The 18,997-nt window shown below is 49.3% G+C and overlaps 1 protein-coding gene across 2 annotated transcripts in view; it reads right to left on the bottom strand.

Moving 5' to 3' along the window:
* Positions 1 to 2,522: 2,522 nt before the first annotated feature.
* LOC137436409 (dihydrofolate reductase) overlaps positions 2,523 to 18,997 on the bottom strand; it is a 35,817-nt gene continuing 19,342 nt past the window's right edge. For both annotated transcript variants that reach the window (XM_068130162.2, XM_068130164.2), the window contains 3 exons: positions 18,819 to 18,945; positions 5,272 to 5,387; positions 2,523 to 2,885 (listed from right to left, as the gene is read on the bottom strand). In XM_068130162.2, coding sequence (XP_067986263.1) covers positions 2,804 to 2,885; positions 5,272 to 5,387; positions 18,819 to 18,945 — 325 coding nt within the window. In that variant the 3' untranslated portion in view covers positions 2,523 to 2,803. The remainder of the gene's footprint in view (positions 2,886 to 5,271; positions 5,388 to 18,818; positions 18,946 to 18,997) is intronic.

Below are 18,997 nucleotides of genomic sequence, written 5' to 3'. Positions count from 1 at the left end.
ATTATTCCTTAACTGTGTAAAGGTTCCTTTACTGTGTAAAACAACCAACGTAATGTGGCAACGGTGAAACATGACGATGCCGGCTCGGACGTACAGTATACGTTTGTATATATATATCGGCAGGACCCATTACCTCCAATGATAGGGGCTCATAGTGCGAGAGGACTGGGAGGTGATAGTGGGAGATAGTGTCCGATGTAGAGGGATGGTAGCTCTACCATCCCTCACGTTGGGGCAAAGGAGCAGTAGATTTATGGGGTTTGGCAGTGTGAACTAGCCAAGGGCGGGCTAAGATATTGTTAGGGATTTAGGATGACAATAGGAGACCGAGATTTAAGTAGAGACATTGATACAGGTAGAGGGGACGTAGTCAGATTAGAAGGATGTTAATGACGAGGGAAGTGCTTAGTATAAGGGAAGACAGGGAAAGCACAAGTATTAGAGGGAAGTAGTTAGTTAGATGATGCTGTGTGTGTGTAATTGTGGGTGCCTCTTGGGCTTGGTGAAATGAGGCATTGGTCGAGAATGGTTGTGTGTGTGAGAATCTGGTTATCGTTGAACTTGGTGAAATGAGGCAATGGTCTGGGCTGACCGGAGAAAGTGTATGAGTGGTGTATTGAGGACATGTGTAATGGTGTTGAGTGATTGACTTGCATGGGGTGCAAGTGGATAAATGGAGAGAATACTTGGTGTGTGGGAATAAATGGTGTGTGGAGTGAATAGTGTGGATTGAGTGGTGTGGTAAGGCATTTTTACGACATTATGCCCGGTTTACGTCAAAAACCGAGTTACGTCACGGCTTATGGAACCAATTAATGACGTAGGCCGGGGTATTACTGCACGAATATAGTTATATGAATATGCCGATAAAAAAATATACTTATAAAAAAACATCAAATTGAACCTCGTGTTAAGGATTTCCTTTGGGGAAAATGTGTTTTTTGCATCGAACGGCCTCGCACCATAATTTTAATTCAGATTTGATTTATGTTTTCATTTCTGATAGTCAATAAGATAGATACAGACTCGGTGAAAAAAAATTGTGTGAAAATCCGTTCATTTTTGAATTATTTACCCGTACCGCCGCATCAAATGACTTTACATGATACAATGCTTAAATGTTCCTTGTGCTCTTCGAAGGTGATTTGTGTTCATTTTTTTTTGTATACTTAGTCGAGTCTCGTATAAGAGCTAAGAACATATAATAAAGGGAGCAGGAGAAAAGTGCTCAAATCTGGAGTGAAATCAGAAAATTTAAGAAATCAGCGATTCTTATAACTAAGCATATTTATTTATTTATTTATTTATTTATTTATGAAAGGCTGTCATCGCTCCTCCTACTCTGTCAACTTAATTCATACCTCCATAGGATAGGGTGTCACTCTACTGGGACCTGCAATACTTGTAGGAAACCTGAAGAATTGAACCATCTGTTTTTAAAATTCCCTCCATATGACAGACCCAGATTGCATCTATTTCAAACTATTAAAGAAGTGGGGATTGGCGTGTGGGATCTGCCAAACATTATCACTCATTTGAACCAGAAGCATTCCCGACTTTGCAAGGTGGTTCTGAGATTTTAAAAAAGAGAGCGGGAAATCCATATAGTATTATGGATTACATAAAGGCTCCTTCTTTCACCACTGTTATGTCTGTTTTGGCATATATACTGAAAAAGCCATACAATTTAAAAAGAAGACAAAGAAGATCCCTCCTCTATATTCAGTGAAGCGATGGGTGGAATTTGCTAGCGATGGGTGGTATTTTGAGAGAGACCTGCGGTGCAGCCCCATGGTGTTCACGCATGTTGTCGTCTGAGGAGCACAGTTACCATCTATAACACTTCCTGCAACAATCAAAGCAAGGGCCTTCATCTTGGGAAAGTTAACATTGGAAAGATAACTCCCCCACCCTATCCTCCTGGGGTATGTTCCATTACCAATCAGCTTGATATTGCTTACCAAGCCAGCAATCCTTATCAAGCATTTAGTTGGAGTGCTACCTTGAGTGCTTAAACCACTTGGCGAGTGCTCTTCAAGATTATTGGTAATGGAACACACCTGCTCCCTCCTCCTGCTCTGCCACCTCTCCTTCTCTTGCTCCCACTCCCGCTCCTCCTGCCCTCCACTCACTCTCCTCCTGCTCCCCTCCCCCCCTGCTCCCCCCTTCTCCTGCTCCCCTCTCACTTTCCTCCTGCTCACCCCTCCTCCTGCTCCACACTCACCCCTCTCCCTCTCTTGATCCAAACTCACCCCTCCTCCTGCTCCCCTTTCCCTATGCTCCTGCTCACCCCACCCCCTTGATCCCCACTCACCCCCTCTCTCCTCTCCCCGTCCTCCCTCTCTTTGTTCCCCCATACCCCTTCCCTCCTCTCTCTCCCCGCCACTCCTCCTCTCTCCCTCCCCCCCCCCTCTGTTCTCTCTCTTTCCTCCCCACCCCATCCCCCTCTCTAATATTCCTGTCAGCGAAGCGACGAGTTGTATTCGCTAGTTTGGTTAATAAATGAACAAGAAACACTAAAATACCTGTATCTGAATATTTCCTTTATTTCATGTTCATCGGAAAACACAAAACCAGAATGACCGATGATGAATGTTACTCTCAATTCACATACTAGTCATGTATATGTGAGAGGGCAACAGATAATTATTCAGCTTTGTAATGCTATTGGAGAGTGGATTTGTTTAATCATTACCTTCAAGTTTCTGAATCCATAAGAAGTTAGGGAAAGCAAATAGGCTTCTGTATGTTTCATAATGTGTGCCTATGTCAAGGTCTTGCTGCGATTTAATAGCTTGTAGCTTCACTCTGCCACCCTTTCATACACTTCATACTTGTACTGGACTTCATTTTCTTCCTGAATCTCTTCAGGAACACCAGGGTAGCTGCAACAATCCAAGCAAGAAAACATTGTTAATAATATAATTGCCAAAAGGCAAACAACTATGATTGATAGCATCCTCTTTTTATGCAAAAGACAAGCATCCGGCCTATCAGCTGATACAAAACGTAAACTGTTCAGCCTGGCGGAGGTATGCGCTCTAGTTAATGTATGGAATGGAGTTCTTGGGAAAATGGTAGCAACATGGACTGTAGACAGGTTTAAAATGCAATTGGAAAGGTACCAAGAACTAGAATCAATTGTGATAGAGGAATACCGGGACATAATACTATTTATAATTCATTATTCAAGAAATGTTTATATGTTGAATATGCCAGTCATGGACTATATAGTCCTCTTTGAGGCCAGGCCTTAAATAAAAGAGCGACATTGACAGAAAAGTGAAGAAAGAGAGAATGGTCGAAGAGGTTTTTGGTAAAAAAAAAGAAAAAAAGAAAAGCTTTTTTAAAAGGGGAAGGTCGTAAGTGTTTGGAAATACATAAGAAGGTAAAGAGTTCCAGAGTTTGGCAGTGGAGGGGAAGAAACAAACATAATAACGGTCTACCCTTGAGTTACCAATGGTCACACAATAATCATGCGATGTAGATGCGAGTTTGGTAAACCAGTCCAGTCAGCGCTATTGAAATGTCAATACTGGCGTTTAGTCGGAGCAGTCGGAGGGGAAGGAGTGGTGGCAAGTAAAGTGATGTTCCTATATCAGTGGTCAGGAGAACCAATTGAAGGTGAAACTTTGTTGTTGTAGCGCAATGGATTGGAGGTGAAGAACAAATCCAAAGTATTGGAAGTTTGTGGTCAACTTTCATCGCAATCGTGTGTGTAGTTTCGGAGAAGAAGATCCGATTGTTTGCATACTGAATGACTGACTCACTGACTGACTGACTGACTGACTGATGGACACTTCTTGATGTTAACACTTCACGTGAACTATGTTCCAGGTGAGCCAAAAAAAAACTACGTTTCAACACTGAAACAACATGGCAAGACCAATGTCATGTAAATGAAACAATCTTAAATGCAAGTTCGGCAAACAGTATTCATGCCATGATGCTACACCCCTCTAGTTCATAACACCTATTTGGCTTTCATCTTACTATAATTCACCAAATGTCCGTCCGTCTGTCTGTCTGTCCGTTCGTCCGTCCATTCAAAGGTACCGCAAAAACGGTTTAACCGATCGCAACGATATTTTGGCTGGGTAATCCTGGGATCTCCTGGAGTAAAATAGGCTATATTGTTTTTCCAATTTCAGCTTTGGCCCCCAGCATTTTCAGGTTGAGACTCTCGCATAACATTATTTTCCCGGGTGCCGCACAAACGGCTGCACCGATCGCTACACAGCTGCACCGATCGCTGCACAGGTGCACCGATCGGACTCAGTGACCTCGGACAAAGACCTTTTATAAGGACATGGGTTGAATCCCTGCTTGAGGGAATGCCAACCCCCTCCCCGCCATCACGGTCGTCTCTCCAACTCACAACTCCACGAGATATACGGAAAGGAGAACCCAAAACCAATTATCTTCTTTTTGATTCATATATGAACATCATTAAAAGTAAATAATGACCTCGGCCAAAGTTAAAACGACGTGAGTTTAATCTCTACATAAGAGAATTCCACATAGCTATTTGGGCAGTGTATAAGTTAACAGATCGCTGTCTCCATCGATCTTGCCAAGGCCGTAAGACCTATCGGCTCAAAATCCTTTTAACTGTTGACTTGGTAGTTTTTACAATGAAGGAAACACGTATGGGGAGTACATACGACATAGCGATTGTGAATATGACAGCTCTGAGGCGTCTTTCGCTTCGCATCAAATTATTCAATACATTCATTCATTCATTTAATGATCATTACGCTCATTCTTACGCTCATTAAACGTTCATTAAACATTAAACGATTACGAAAATCATTCATTAAACGATTACGAAAATAAAAAAAGGAAAAACATTGCGAAATTACGTTCACACCGTCACATCAAACACTACCGTGAACACAAACATTGTCACAACATCATCACAAACGTTACATTACATAATTCAAACCGTGAACACATTGAATATTGAAGAGCCCATTGCCCAAATTTGAAACATGATGGAATAATATTTACCGATATGAACAGTGATGTGGCTTTTATTGAAATTCTACAAATACTGTTTAGATTTTGATGATTTGCATGTGATATGATTGAACTGATGTTTATATAAATCGTTTAAAATAAAAAAGCCTTCAATTTCTGAAATTTAGCCTTTTCATTTGGGCCTCCCAATTGAAGCCCCGCCCATAGGGCGGGTACCATTGCTAGTAACACCTATAACACCTTGATTAATTGAGCGGCTTTGTTTAATTGAGTAGCAACTTGGGAACAGACCTTTGACAAAGAGAGAATCGATGCAGATCGATGTGTGGAAAAAAGGTATCAGCTTCAAAGTCATGCAAGATGCGAGTAATAAAGATGCGATGGCATGCTGGGTGCATTAATGCCTCCTGTGGGCCAAAGAAAAAACAGAAATCCAAGGTTACATGGTCACACAAACACAAGTGATGGCATAATTAGTAAGGAATTACATACCTTAAAATTAGAGCAACACATGCAATTTGCAAGAGGCACAGTGGCAGATTTCAAAAAGAAACAAGTCAGGAGACGACGATGGTTCACGAGCGAGCGGTATTCAATTACAAAGGTCAAAACCGACATTGAAAATATTGTTACGGTACGCGGTTAAGGATGTTGTTTGCCGAGCGAAGGCTCCGCGACCGAACAGTGGTTCCCCGACTCACCCGATTCACCCAGACGTTGGCCGTATCGCGCCACCGCTATTCAATCGGGAAAAGACTAAGACGACGAATGCAAAGAGGAAGAAGAAGACGTACAGAAGAGTAACGGGGTTTATTGTTATTTACACACATAAGCAAAAAGAGCAGTCACGATTATTTACAGGGGACATGAGACGCAGGTGACACAGTGCAAATGACTAGCTTACCTAACAGGCTTAATTAATACCCAGGACAGAACAAACGAAGACACAGACTCACGCGGGGAATGATGATAGGAATTGGCTGGAAGGAGAGGAAAGTCCAATTTGTTCGGCAGCACGAATCGGCGCGTTGGGCAGCTGCCATTCCTCCGCGGCCCTGCTCCAAACCGCCGTCCAGGCCCCAAATGGCTGGCGAGCGTTGTGGCTGCTGCTGCTGCTGCTGTAGACGCTGCCGCTGGCGAGCAAGGTGACGAATAGCAGGCTTTTGCGCTTCCCTGGATGACCTCTGCTTTTGGACCTCACAACTCAGCTCTGCTCTGACGACCCAGCTCTTTCCTTTGCACCTCGCCACGCAGCTCAGCTCAGCCGTGGACCTTTTTGCAACTCTCTTTGACTCATCTGCTTGTCTCCTTGGGGAGCGCCCCCGCGGCGGGTTATATAGGCCCCGCCCTTCACCCTTTGCGAACCTCCCCCAAGCATTCTCTCTCCGCCCTCTCAAGCCAAACCCCTCGTTCTGGGTTGGATGAGTGGGGCCGACTTACTCCTCCCCTCTATGACGAGGTGGAGACCCGCCTTTCTTCCCCAACCCTGCTTCGTGGTCAATGGCGGCTTTGGAGGGGATGTAATTGACAAATTGAGGCTTGGCCATTACGAAAGGGGAAATGGAGGTTTTTGGGAATGGGAATGAAGGGAATCTATCTCTTTTACTCGGTGCAATGGAGTGTCATTTTAATGGAAGACAAGGCCTTACTCTAAAACACATAATAAGATATAAGCTACTGAACAAGGGTTTTATCGGGTCCTGCAATGTGGTGTTTCATGGAATAACTACCGAGACCCCCTTTTTATCTTTACACAACTCCGGAGGCAGGAGGCGCAGAATAAACAATAATAATAATAAAGCACACAATAAAAAAAATACAGTCCTCATATCTGCAACAATATATAAATAGGAATGTATTATCTGTTATGAGACTAGTTAGCTACACAATACCGAAAATTCAATTTGATTCCGACAACTTTGAACATTTGACCTTTGTGACCTTGAAATGTCAAAACGAAGGTTACTGACCTTGAAATGAGATAGAAAAAAATGTATAATCAGTTATGAGGTTAGTGAGCTACACAATACCGAAAATTCGGTTCGATTCCGACAACTTTGAAAATTTGACCTTTGTGACCGTCAAAGGCAAAGGTCGAGGATTCTGAAATTTGTTGGAAAACTTGTATTTCATGATGTATGTGATAATATAAGATCATGTATGATTTTCATCCTATCAGGAAGCGAACAATGTAATAAAACCATCAAAAATTGACTTTTCTAAATTTCGTGACCTTGTGACCTTGACCTTGGGGCGAAAATGAAAAATCGAACTCCTTGGGGCTAGACACATGACATTGGCCTAACCAAATACCGAAACCCCTGTCAGATTCCACCAACTCCCTTGGAGAAGATATAGCTTGAACTCGATTATCCCCTAAAAAGACATCTTTTTCGGGCGTGGCTCCGCCCACAATGGGCGCAATACGCCCACTCTAAGCAGGACACAACTAGATCATGATATCAACCTCCCACCCAAGTTTCATCAAGATCGAATGATATCATCGGGTAGTTATGCTGCGGACAGAGAGACACACACACAGACACACACACAGACAGTCGCACACACATGACGAATATAGTGGTCACTTGATAACTCGTGAACCAATATGAAACAAGCACGACGATAATGATGATCATGATAATGATGAGGATATTGGAGTGTTGTAAAAACAAAGGGCCATTTATATGGTGAGCAAGTCAAGGAGGAAGACTTGAAGAGTGCATAGACTTGAAGAGTGTGTGTGTGTGTGTGTGTGTGTGTGTGTGTGTGTGTGTGTGTGTGTGTGTGTGTGTGTCGTTGGTTGTTATCTCCATATGCGGGTTTCAGAAGGTGGAACGGAGTCCTCCCAGGTCTCAAAGTAACTACCTTCATGTGTGCGTGCATATATATGAGTGTGTGTGTGTGTGTGTGTGTGTGTGTGTGTGTGTGTGTGTGTGTGTGTGTGTGTGCGTGTGTGTGTGTGTGTGTGTGCAGGTTGCTATTTCTGGCCGCTATCTCCAGACGTTGGTGGGTTTGTAGAGATGGAATGGAGACTTGGCAGGTCTCAACGTATCCACCTTGGTGTGTGTGGGTGTATGAGCAATAAATGAGGACAGCCACTGGGTTGGTCAAACGTGTCATGTCAATGACCAACGATGATCTACCTTAACCACTGGTCTCAGCCAGGTTATTTCAGAATCATATTCATGTTATGCATAATGTACATGCTTTGATGATAATTTTCAGAATCAATATAAGTACTGTACATGCTTTGACAAAACAATACACAGGTGAATTATAAAATTGATATTCACTGCACAAAAAAAGAAGAAAAGCACCAAAAGAAAAAAAAGTGTTATTGTGGCGGACACGAAAGCACTGACGTGGTGACATCACCCCGCACACCAAGTGGGGATGGGCCACGCCAGGGAGAGAGGCGTGGCCTCACGATATACACGGGGCGCGCAGCCCTGAGCAGCTTAGTGCTGCAGTTTGAGTACTTTCAATAAAGACTCTTTTATGAATCGCGTTGTCCGCTTGCTCTTTGCGTAAGCATTAGCGCGCGCAGCATCGCGCTTCATATGGTGACCTCGACGTTGGATCTGCCGTAGCGATCCTTCCGAACACGACGCCATTGCAATGGCAAACGACAAGGCAATGTCGATTAAACTTCCCGAATTTTGGGAGGCCCAGGCCGAAGTCTGGTTCGTCCAAGCCGAAGCCCAATTTCAGCGTCGGCGCCTCACCGGCGACGACACGCGCTACTGCCACGTCGTCGCCTCCCTCGGGCCCGGCACGGCCGCTCGAGTTGTGTCCGTCCTTCGCCACCCACCAGACGGCCACAAGTACGAGGCACTCAAGCGGCTACTCCTAGCCACGTTCGGCCTCACGGACGACGCACGGGCCGACCGCCTACTGGATCTCCCCGAGCTCGGCGACACGCGCCCGTCGGTCCGAATGGACCATATGCTGTCACTGTTGGGCGACGAAGCCCCCGGTTCTCTATTCCGGGCGCTTTTCCGTCGCCAACTTCCAGCGCAGGTTCGCCTCGCGTTGGCCGGGACCGGGCTAACAGAACCCCGAGCATTGGCAGCCGAGGCGGACAGGTACTTCGCGGCTTCGGATACGCGGGCGAGAGTCGGTGCGGCCGTCACGGACCTTGAGGCTGATGATGCTGATGATGCTGATCCACAGCATCAGCTTACATAGCATACGCAGCATGCTGATACGCCCCTCGTGACCGCCGCCACGCCCCGCCCACCGCCGCGGCAAAAAACGCCAACTCCACCGGCCTGGCGGAGCCAGCCACACTCCTCCAGCTCCACCACCTGGTGCTGGTTCCACGCCAAGTTTGGCCACGAGGCTCGGCAATGTCATCTGCCATGCTCCTTCAACAGGTCGGGAAACGCCCGGGCCGGCGCTCAATAGTGGCGATGAGCGCCGGCCGTTCGAGCAGCCTGCTGTTCATAACGGACACCTTATCCGGGCGCCGTTACCTGTGCGACACGGGAGCGCAGGTGAGTATCGTTCCCGCCGGTACGTCAGACAAGCACGCCGCGGGCGGGGGCCCCGCGCTGCTTGCCGCGAACGGGACGCCCATCCGTACGTACGGAAAACGCTGCCTCTCTCTGCGGTTCGGAGGGCAGGTTTTCCGATGGACGTTCGTCACCGCCGACGTGCCCATGGCACTGCTTGGCGCGGACTTCCTGTGCGCTAATGGGCTCCTGGTCGACGTAAAGCGCAGACGGCTTGTCCAGGCCGAGACGTTCAGCTCGCTCGCATGTGCGTTGCGCAGCTCAACGAGCGGCTTGCCAAGCGGCTTGCCGAACGATTCGGTTCCGGCCACGTTGGTCTGTACGCTTCCGGCAGCGGACGCATTCACCCGCCTCCTCGCCGGCTTCCCGGCCCTCACGCGGCCCACCTTCTCGGCGGGGGCCGTCAAGCACGGGGTGGCCCATCACATCCCCACCGTCGGGCCACCGGTCTACGCCCGGGCACGCCGCCTCGAGCCGACGAAGCTGGCGGTGGCAATAGCGGCGTTCGCTACCCTGGAGCGACTCGGCATCGTTCGGCGCTCAGAGAGCGCTTGGGCGTCGCCGCTGCACATCGTGCCGAAGCCCGGCGGGGGATGGTGACCGTGCGGGGACTATCGCCGTCTCAATGACGCCACCACTCCCGACCGCTACCCCGTCCCCCACATTCAGGACTTTTCCGCCCGTTTGGCGGGCATGTCCTTCTTTTCGAAGGTGGACCTCATACGCGGCTACCATCAGGTCCCCGTCAGGCCGGAGGACGTCCCGAAGACGGCGGTCATCACGCCATTCGGACTCTTCGAGTTCCTGCGGATGCCCTTCGGTCTGAAGAATGCGGCTCAGGCGTTCCAGCGACTGATGGACAGCGTCCTGCACGACTTGGATTTTGTCTACGTCTACCTGGACGATATCCTCGTCGCCAGCGCGTCCCGCGAAGAGCACCTACGCCACCTCCGCACGCTCTTCGAACACCTGGGCCAGCATGGCCTGATTGTGAACCCCGCAAAGTGCCGGTTCGGCGCTGCCATAATCGATTTTCTGGGGCACCGTGTCACCAGGCACGGAGCCGTCCCCCTGCCGGCCAAGGTGGAGGCGGTGAAGGGGTTTCCGCGCCCCCGCACGATCAGAGGGCTGCAGGAGTTCCTGGGCATGGTGAACTTTTACCATCGGTTCCTGCCCCGTATCGCCCAGCTCCTGCGCCCCCTGCACGAAGCTCTCCGAGGTAAGCCGGGCAAAGGCGACGTTACCTGGACCGAGCAGATGGACACGGCGTTCACGGGCGCGAAGCTCGCCTTGGCTAACGCCACCATGCTCGCGCACCCGGCGCCCGATGCACCGATCGCCCTCACCACCGACGCCTCGGACTACGCGGTGGGCGCGGTGCACGAGCAATGGGTGCGTGGAGCTTGGCAACTGCTGGCGTTCTTTAGCCGGCAGCTTCGCCCGCCCGAACGCCGTTACAGTACCTTCGACCGCGAGTTGCTCGGGCTTCACTTGGCGGTCAGGCACTTCCGCCATCTGCTTGAGGGCCGTGCGTTCACGGCCTTCGTCGACCACAAGCCGCTGATTTTCGCGATGGGCAAGGTCACCGAGCCGTGGTCGGCCCGGCAGCAGCGTCACCTCTCGGCCGTGTCCGAGTACACGACGGACATCCGGCACGTCGCGGGGAAGGACAACCCGGTGGCGGATTGCCTTTCCCGGGCCGTCGCCCACACAGTCCACCTCGGCATCGACTACGCCCGGATGGCAGCGGACCAGGCCGCTGACCCCGACGTCCAGGCCTTGCGGACCGCCGTCACGGGCCTCCGCGTCACCGAGGTGCCGTTCGACGGCGCGGGCGCGGCCCTCTTGTGCGACGTCTCCCTCGGGCGTCCTCGCCCCATCGTGCCCGCGGGCTGGCAGCGCCAGGTGTTTGACGCCATCCACGGCCTGTCCCACCCGGGCGCGAGGGCCTCCCAAAGGTTGATCGCCGACAAGTTCGTCTGGCATGGCCTCCGGAAGGCCGTCCGTGGCTGGGCCAGGACGTGCCTCGCGTGCCAGCGCGCCAAGGTGCACCGGCACACCCAGGCCCCGTTGGCCCCGTTCACGGTGCCGGAACGCCGGTTTGACCACGTCCACGTGGACCTGGTGGGACCTCTGCCCCCCTCGCGGGGTTTCACCCACGTCCTCACCATGCTGGACCGCACCACCCGGTGGCCGGAGGCCGTGCCCTTGGCGTCGACGACGGCGGCCGATGTCGCGCAGGCTTTCATCGCCACCTGGGTCGCCCGGTTCGGCGCCCCCTCAGACATCTCGTCCGACCACGGCCCCCAGTTCACCTCGGAGCTCTGGGGGGCGGTCGCGCAGGGGCTCGGGGTCCGGCTGCACCGAACCACGGCCTACCACCCCCAGGCTAACGGCCTGTGTGAGCGATTTCACCGCTCATTGAAGGCCGCGCTCCGGGCCACCCTCCGCGACGGCGGCTGGGTCGACAGGCTCCCCTGGGTCCTGCTGGGCCTCCGGACGGCGCCCAAGGAGGACCTGCGCGCATCCGCGGCGGAGTTGGTCTTCGGGCAACCGCTGCGGGTGCCGGGCGAGTTCCTCCCCGACTCCACGGCACCATGGTCCGCGGCACAGCAGCGCTCCGCTCTGCAAGAGACCGCCCAGAGGTTCGCCCCGGTGCCAACGGCATGCCACGGGCACCCACCGACGCACGTCGCCCCGGAGCTTCGCACGGCGGAGTACGTCTTCGTCCGCCACGATGCCCACCGGACACCACTGCGGCCCCCGTACGACGGGCCTTTCCGCGTGCTGGAGACCGGGGCGAAGCACTTCACCCTGGACATCGGCGGTACTCCTGACCGCGTTTCTGTAGACCGCCTCAAGCCGGCCCACCTCGACGTGGACCATCCACCGCCAGTGGCCCGACCCCCGCGTCGGGGCCGCCCCCCTGCGGGCGGACCCCCGGCACCGCCCAGCCCCGCCGCCCCCCGGTCCTGCAGCCAGAGGCATCCCAGATGGCATCCCTGCATCCCAGACGCCGCCAGTCGCCAGGGGGCGCTTCGGCCGGGTCATCCGTTTGCCCCGCAAACTGACCCTTCAGGTGCGCGGGGATTCTGGGGGGGCGCGTGTGGCGGACACGAAAGCACTGACGTGGTGACATCACCCCGCACACCAAGTGGGGATGGGCCATGCCAGGGAGAGAGGCGTGGCCTCACGATATACACGGGGCGCGCAGCCCTGAGCAGCTTAGTGCTGCAGTTTGAGTACTTTCAATAAAGACTCTTTTATGAACCGCGTTGTCCGCTTGCTCTTTGCGTAAGCATTAGCGCGCGCAGCATCGCGCTTCATTATTATCTAAATAGGTAGTTAATTGCAATGTGACGCAAAGGAAACATAATTTCCAGACAACAGCAGGTCTGGGATGTATTCATCCCAGACAATAGCGAAAGTCCAAAAATACTGCAGCAGTGAGCCTGGAGGGAATGAAAAGAAAGGGAAAAATGGGAAAGTTGTGTTCCTAGAGCGCACAGCTGCCAAGGAACTCTTGCGTGTTGCTGTCGGTGGAAAGTGGAAATGGGAAGAAAGACGTGATGAAAACGAAGTGGGTCATTAGGAGTGAAAAAAACATTATTTTATTACTTTCAATATCCAGTTGAGGGATTTTAAATGACCATTTGCTTTGTTTATAATTCATTGTTTTAAATATGGTACACGTAAAAAAAACTGACCTCACAATGGTGTCTTAAAGAAGTTCCAAACGATATGGATGCAAATCGGTTTCCAGGCCACCAACATTTGTGCCCGTTGCCAACTAAACGTATAACTGTCAGTATCTCACAGCCTCGATATTAGGGAATGCAACAGTTGCACTCTCCAGTGTGTAAGTTTAAGGGGAACAGGCCTAAATATCAACTGGATAGTTCATAGAACACCTTACCCTCGCACAGGGTTGCAAAAAAGGAACATGGACGGGGTCTGCGAGCGGCAACTTTGATTGGTCGAGATGATGTAAAATGCCGTCATATTTTGTCCGAGTACTGCTAAACAGGGTTTTCGAAAGTGACAAGAAGGTGATTTTTGTTCTACATTGTACAACGATATAATTCAACTGAAATAAAATAAAGATTTTAAAAGTGGTAGAAAAAAACATTCCACAAGTATTTTTTATTGTTTTTCGTATACAAATTCAAGGCTCGTGTAAGAGCGAACACATTAAACACGAAAACATGAGCAGACAATAAAACATACAATAAAGGGAGCGGGAGACAAGAGGGGGAGAGAGAGGGAAGCACACAAGCACAACAACAGCAGAGAAGAGGGACGTCGGTAGATCTGTGGAAGGGAGAGGGCTGGGGGAGGAGGGAGGGGTACACGGTATAAAACAAGTGGACACGACGAGGAATTTCAGGAAAGAAGTTGGGGATCGAAAGAGGCGGATTTGGGGTGTTTTAACGGGGGTAGAAAAGATCAAGGTTTTGGATGGGGGAAGATAAGAGATGGTGGTGAACAGCTGTTTTAAAGACCTGGAAGGGGGAGTGGGATTGAAGAGAGTGTGGGAGTTTGTTCCAGAGGTGGGAGAAAAGAGGAATGCAAGAGTGAAGGTGAGCAGAGAGTCTAGATTTTGGCAGTTTCACAAGAGGAGGGTTGCTGGCAGATCTTGTGCATCCCGCAGAAATATTTGGGGGGCAGAGCACAGACAGAGCAGGGGGAGCAAGGCCAGAAAGGAGTCGGTACAAGATAGAAAGACCACCAACCTGCCTGCGGATGGAGAGAGAAAGGCCCTCAGAACCAGCTTCGTCATGGGAGATACAAATGATTCTGAATGCTTTGGTTTCAACCGCGTGAAGTCGAGCTAGGTGTGAGCCAGGAGCACCGGCCCAGAGGGGAGAGCAGTACTCCATTGAGCTGTGGATGAAAGCTTTGTATGTGGTGAGGAGCTCAGGAGTGCCCAGAAAGGACTTTGCATGCCGGAGGATTCCCAGATGGCAAATGGCTTTGGAGGCCAGCTTGGAAATATGGTTTTCCCAGGAAAGATCATGGCAGATAGTAAGACCCAAAAGCTTGAGTGACAGAACTTCTTCAAGAGGATTGTTCAGAAAGTAGATGGGAGGGTTGTCAAGATCGTTTTTCGGAGGGACAAAGTGAGAGTGTGAGATTTGTCAGGTTTGAAAGACATGTTCCACTTGTTTGACCAGTTTGTGATTTTGTCCAGGTCTGCAGAGAGTGAGGAGGATGCAGACTGCCGATCTGACGGTTGAGATATGGAACGGCAGAGAGTGGAGTAATCAGCAAAGAAATAGAGAGGATTTTTCAGAGTCGGAGAGATCATTAATGAAGACCAGAAAAAGCACAGGGCCCAGAACACTGCATTCCTCTTTTCCATCCATTGGAGAAGAATGGACCTCCATCCATTGCCTTGGGGAACTCCATCCTGAACAGGAAGGGGAGATGAGAGAATTCGATTCAGGACCACACGTTGACTGCAACCAGAGGGGAAGTTCGCAAGCCATGCCTGGAGGTTTCCAGGGATACCATAGGAGGAGAGTTTGGTGAGCACAGCTGGGTGCCAGACCGTATCGAAGGCACGTGATATGTCAAGGGAGTCAGCCCTGATTTCCTGTTTGGCATTAATGACCTCCATCCATGGTTGAGAAAGCAGAAGCAGCATGTCCAGAGTAGAATGGCCTGGTCTGAATCCAAATTGATGATCAGAGATCAAGCCATTGGAGAAGAGGAAGGATTTGATGTCAGAAGTGATGATTGATTCCATGACCTTGCTGATTATTGGGAGCAGGCTGATTGGTATGTAGTTGCAAGGATCTGTTTTTGCACCTTTTTTGTATGAAGCGGTAATGTTTGCTGATTTCCAAGATGCTGGCAGATGATCTTGAGCAAAAGAGAGGGTAAAGAGAACAGAGAGACGGTGAGATAGAGCGGCAGAGCTGGATTTTAGGACCCGTGGGCTGATGCCGTCTGGTCCAGTTGCAGAATCAGAGTCGAGGTTTGACAGAAACTCCTCCACCTTGTCAGGAGAGAAGGACACAGAGTCCAGGAGCAGCTGGGTTCGACTGGGTACGGTAGGTACACAGAGAGATGGGTTTGGGACACTAGATTTTGAGGCAAACGCAGAGTTGAGGCATTCAGCTTTTTCACGTGAGGAGTCAGCTGTGTGGCCGTTTGAGGTAAGGGAGGGGATGGAGGGGGAACAAACACCAGAAACGGATTTGACCAGACGCCACCAGGATTTGGAGGAGGGAGACAGGTATGAGAGTTCAGCCTTGAGAGAAGAGAGATAGTGCTTTCCGATTAATGGTCCGATTTGTGTTCAAAATATAATATTCAATTATAGTTGTTGTTTATAAGTTGTTCCTCGATCATAAATTGACGTTTGTAGACAGACAAACAGACATACAGAAGTGAACCAATTGCTTAACCCCGCTTTTCACTTCACGTGCACGGGATAACAACATTCAGAGACATGTACTTTTACGTAAAGTACATTGGGAAGCAATGTACAATCAACGCTGAGGTATGAGCTTAGAATGACAAGCCAAACAGGCCAACCCGTTTATAATTCCTTAATTAGCGTCAAATCTGGTCAAAACGACAATTTGAGTGAAGCCGTGAATTTCTATGAGGTGAGCAAACACAATAACGCAGGTGTATCGATATTTAGTCTGCTATATTTCGGTGAAAACCTTTGACCTTTAATTAAGTTCGCATTTCATCGTGTCTTCTTTACAAACATGTGTGGATGACGGTGTCACTTCTTAACTATCCACAAGCCAGGATGAAGCATGCTTCCCAAGATTTTGTCAATGCAATGAATATATTTTCCCGAAATATTTTTTCAAAAGGGAGTCAACCTTGGTTTGGTTTTCTGTTACATGACCTTGTGCGTCTACACATGAGAAAATGCCACCTCGTAATGTGCTGGTTAATAGCAGCTTGGAGCTTGTCGTGAAAAAAGGTGGTCACGCATTCATTCTTCTTTAGAAAGATGGTCAACGTTGCATTTGAGAATTGTCTGGTTTTAGGCTAAGGAATGTTTTTTGTTTGTTTCACACAATATTACAGTGATGACAGCTAAGGTTGTACTGCAAAAGGTAACAGTGAGAAGAAATGAAAGGGCAGGGAGAGCGTGAGGGGGTGAGGAGGGATGAAAGAGGTGGCTTACCAGGCCTGGTCACATGGTTGTTTTTACAGCAACCAAATAGCAGAACAAAATAAAATTGCTATTCTAACACTGCTACCATTTCAAAAGGACCTTGGCTATATAACACAGCAGAAGAAGTAACAGGGAAGAGCACACCAAGTTTGGTTGATGGAAAGAAAATAAAATGTCAGTTATGACCTACGTAGAAGTGCATCCTCGCAAAAGCATGTTCAACAAGCGTTACGCCTAGGTCCCCCGTCGGTGAAGTGAGTTGACAAAGTGGAAGACGCAAGGCGGCCATCTTGGATTTTGACGTGGTGACCCAATTTTCAATAGCGTTCTTCCTTATGCATAGATACACCCACACACCAGATTAGAAGTTAGTAGTTCGTTTATTTTTCAAGATATTGTGCTCGAAGTATTCCACGCGAAGTATTGACATGGGCATTGAGGAAGTTAGGAGTGGAGGAATGGTTGATCAGAGTAGTGATGGCAATGTACAAAAGAGCGCGCACAGCTGTAAGGACGAAGGGCGGGAACAGTGGTGAGTTTGAGGTGAAGGTGGGAGTGCATCAGGGGTCGGTACTAAGTCCACTACTATTTGTAGCTGTGATGGAGGTGCTGGCTCAGAACGTAAAGGAGGGTTTACCGTGGGAGTTGTTGTATGCAGATGATCTGGTGTTGATTGCGGAAAGTATGGATGGACTGAAGGAAAAGATGAGCAATTGGAAGGAATGTATGGAGACAAAAGGTCTGAAGGTGAATATCGGAAAGACGAAGGTGATGGCAAGTGGTAAAGCATGTGGTGAGGTGGAAAGAACTGGGAAGTGGCCGTGTGCTGTGTGCAGGAAGGGTGTCGGAGTGAACTCCATTCAATGTACAATGTGCACTGAGTGGGTTCATCAAAAATGCAGTGGTCTGAGAGGGTCATTAACCAGTGTGGCAGCTACATTCAAATGTAAGGTGTGCACAGAGGGAGCTGCACATGGAGGAAATGTTGAGTTGGATCTTGGAGACGGCGTGAAGCTGGAAGGTGTGAAAACATTTTGCTACCTCGGAGACATGCTGAATGGAGAAGGTGGATCAGACTCGGCAACGGTTGCCAGAGTGAAATGTGTATGGAAGAAGTTTCGGGAACTGAGTGGCGTGCTGATGAGGAGGGGAGTGTCGTTGAAGCTGAAGGGAAAGGTGTATGCTGCATGTGTGAGAAGTGTTATGATTTATGGGAGCGAGACATGGGTAATGAACGTAGAGCAGCAACGAGGGCTGGAAAGGGTGGAAATGCGAATGGTTCGGTAGATGTGCGGAGTATTGTTGAGAGAGAGGAAGACAAATGATGAATTGCGAAAGATGATGGGAATAGAGCCTGTGATTGATGTTGTGAAGAGGAACAGGTTGAGATGGTTTGGTCATGTGTTGAGGAAGGATGAAAGTGACTGGTTGAGAAGAGTGATGGAAATGAATGTAGAAGGAAGTAGAGGACGGGGAAGACCGAGAAAGACTTAGCTATAGATGGTGGAAGAAGAAATGCGGGCAAGGGGGTTAACAAGGAGAGATGCAGAAAATAGGGTGAAATGGAGAAGATTGTCATGGGGACCGCAAGGCTAACCCCCGCTCTAGCAGGCAAAATGGCCTGAAAATGCATGTTGTTGTTGTTGTTGTTGTATATTGTGCTCACAAGGTTCAGACATATATATGGTAGCGGCCATCTTGGATTTTGACGTGGCGACCCAATTTTCAATAGCGTTCTTCCTTATGCCTAGATACACCCACACAACAGATTAGAAGTTGGTACCTTCGCTTATTTTTCAAGATATTCCGCTCACAAGGTTCAGACATACATGGCGGCGGCCATCTTGGATTTTGACGTGGCTTACACCCACACACCAAATTAGAATTCGGTCCTTCGCTTACGCACGCACGCATGCACGCCCACACGTCCGCACGCACGGACATACGGACGGAGGGGAAAACCATAGTCCCCCTTTCGCTCCGCGGTGCGACGGGGGACAACAAAACCTAGGAAGGAATTGTTTAAGGTAGGCCTGCTTTTTTCAAGACTATACTTCATTTATCTCGAAGCAGGCATACATTGAGTAAGAAATGCAAAATTGAGAATTCAGAGAGGGGTAAGGTAACACAATCAGGTATCAGGATCAGGATATCAGGACTTAATTCAAACATGCCTTGTAGATGGAGCTCCCACCAATAATCCATACGAGATCGATTCGGCAGCAAATGTCAGGTTCAGAGAGTTGTTCGAGTGCATTTGAAAGGCCAGTGGCCTGGTAGTGGGCCCCAGGTGGAGGGTGGCTGGATCAGTCAGTATTGGAGAAAATACAAATGAATAAAAATACAGAAAGAA

The sequence above is a fragment of the Myxine glutinosa genome, chromosome 11 (assembly GCF_964187855.1).
Source record: "Myxine glutinosa chromosome 11, kmMyxGlut1.1, whole genome shotgun sequence".
In the NCBI taxonomy this organism is placed as follows: domain Eukaryota; kingdom Metazoa; phylum Chordata; class Myxini; order Myxiniformes; family Myxinidae; genus Myxine; species Myxine glutinosa.
The sequence above is the reverse complement of the archived record's forward strand: the minus strand, read 5'-3'. Positions and strand labels throughout refer to the sequence as shown.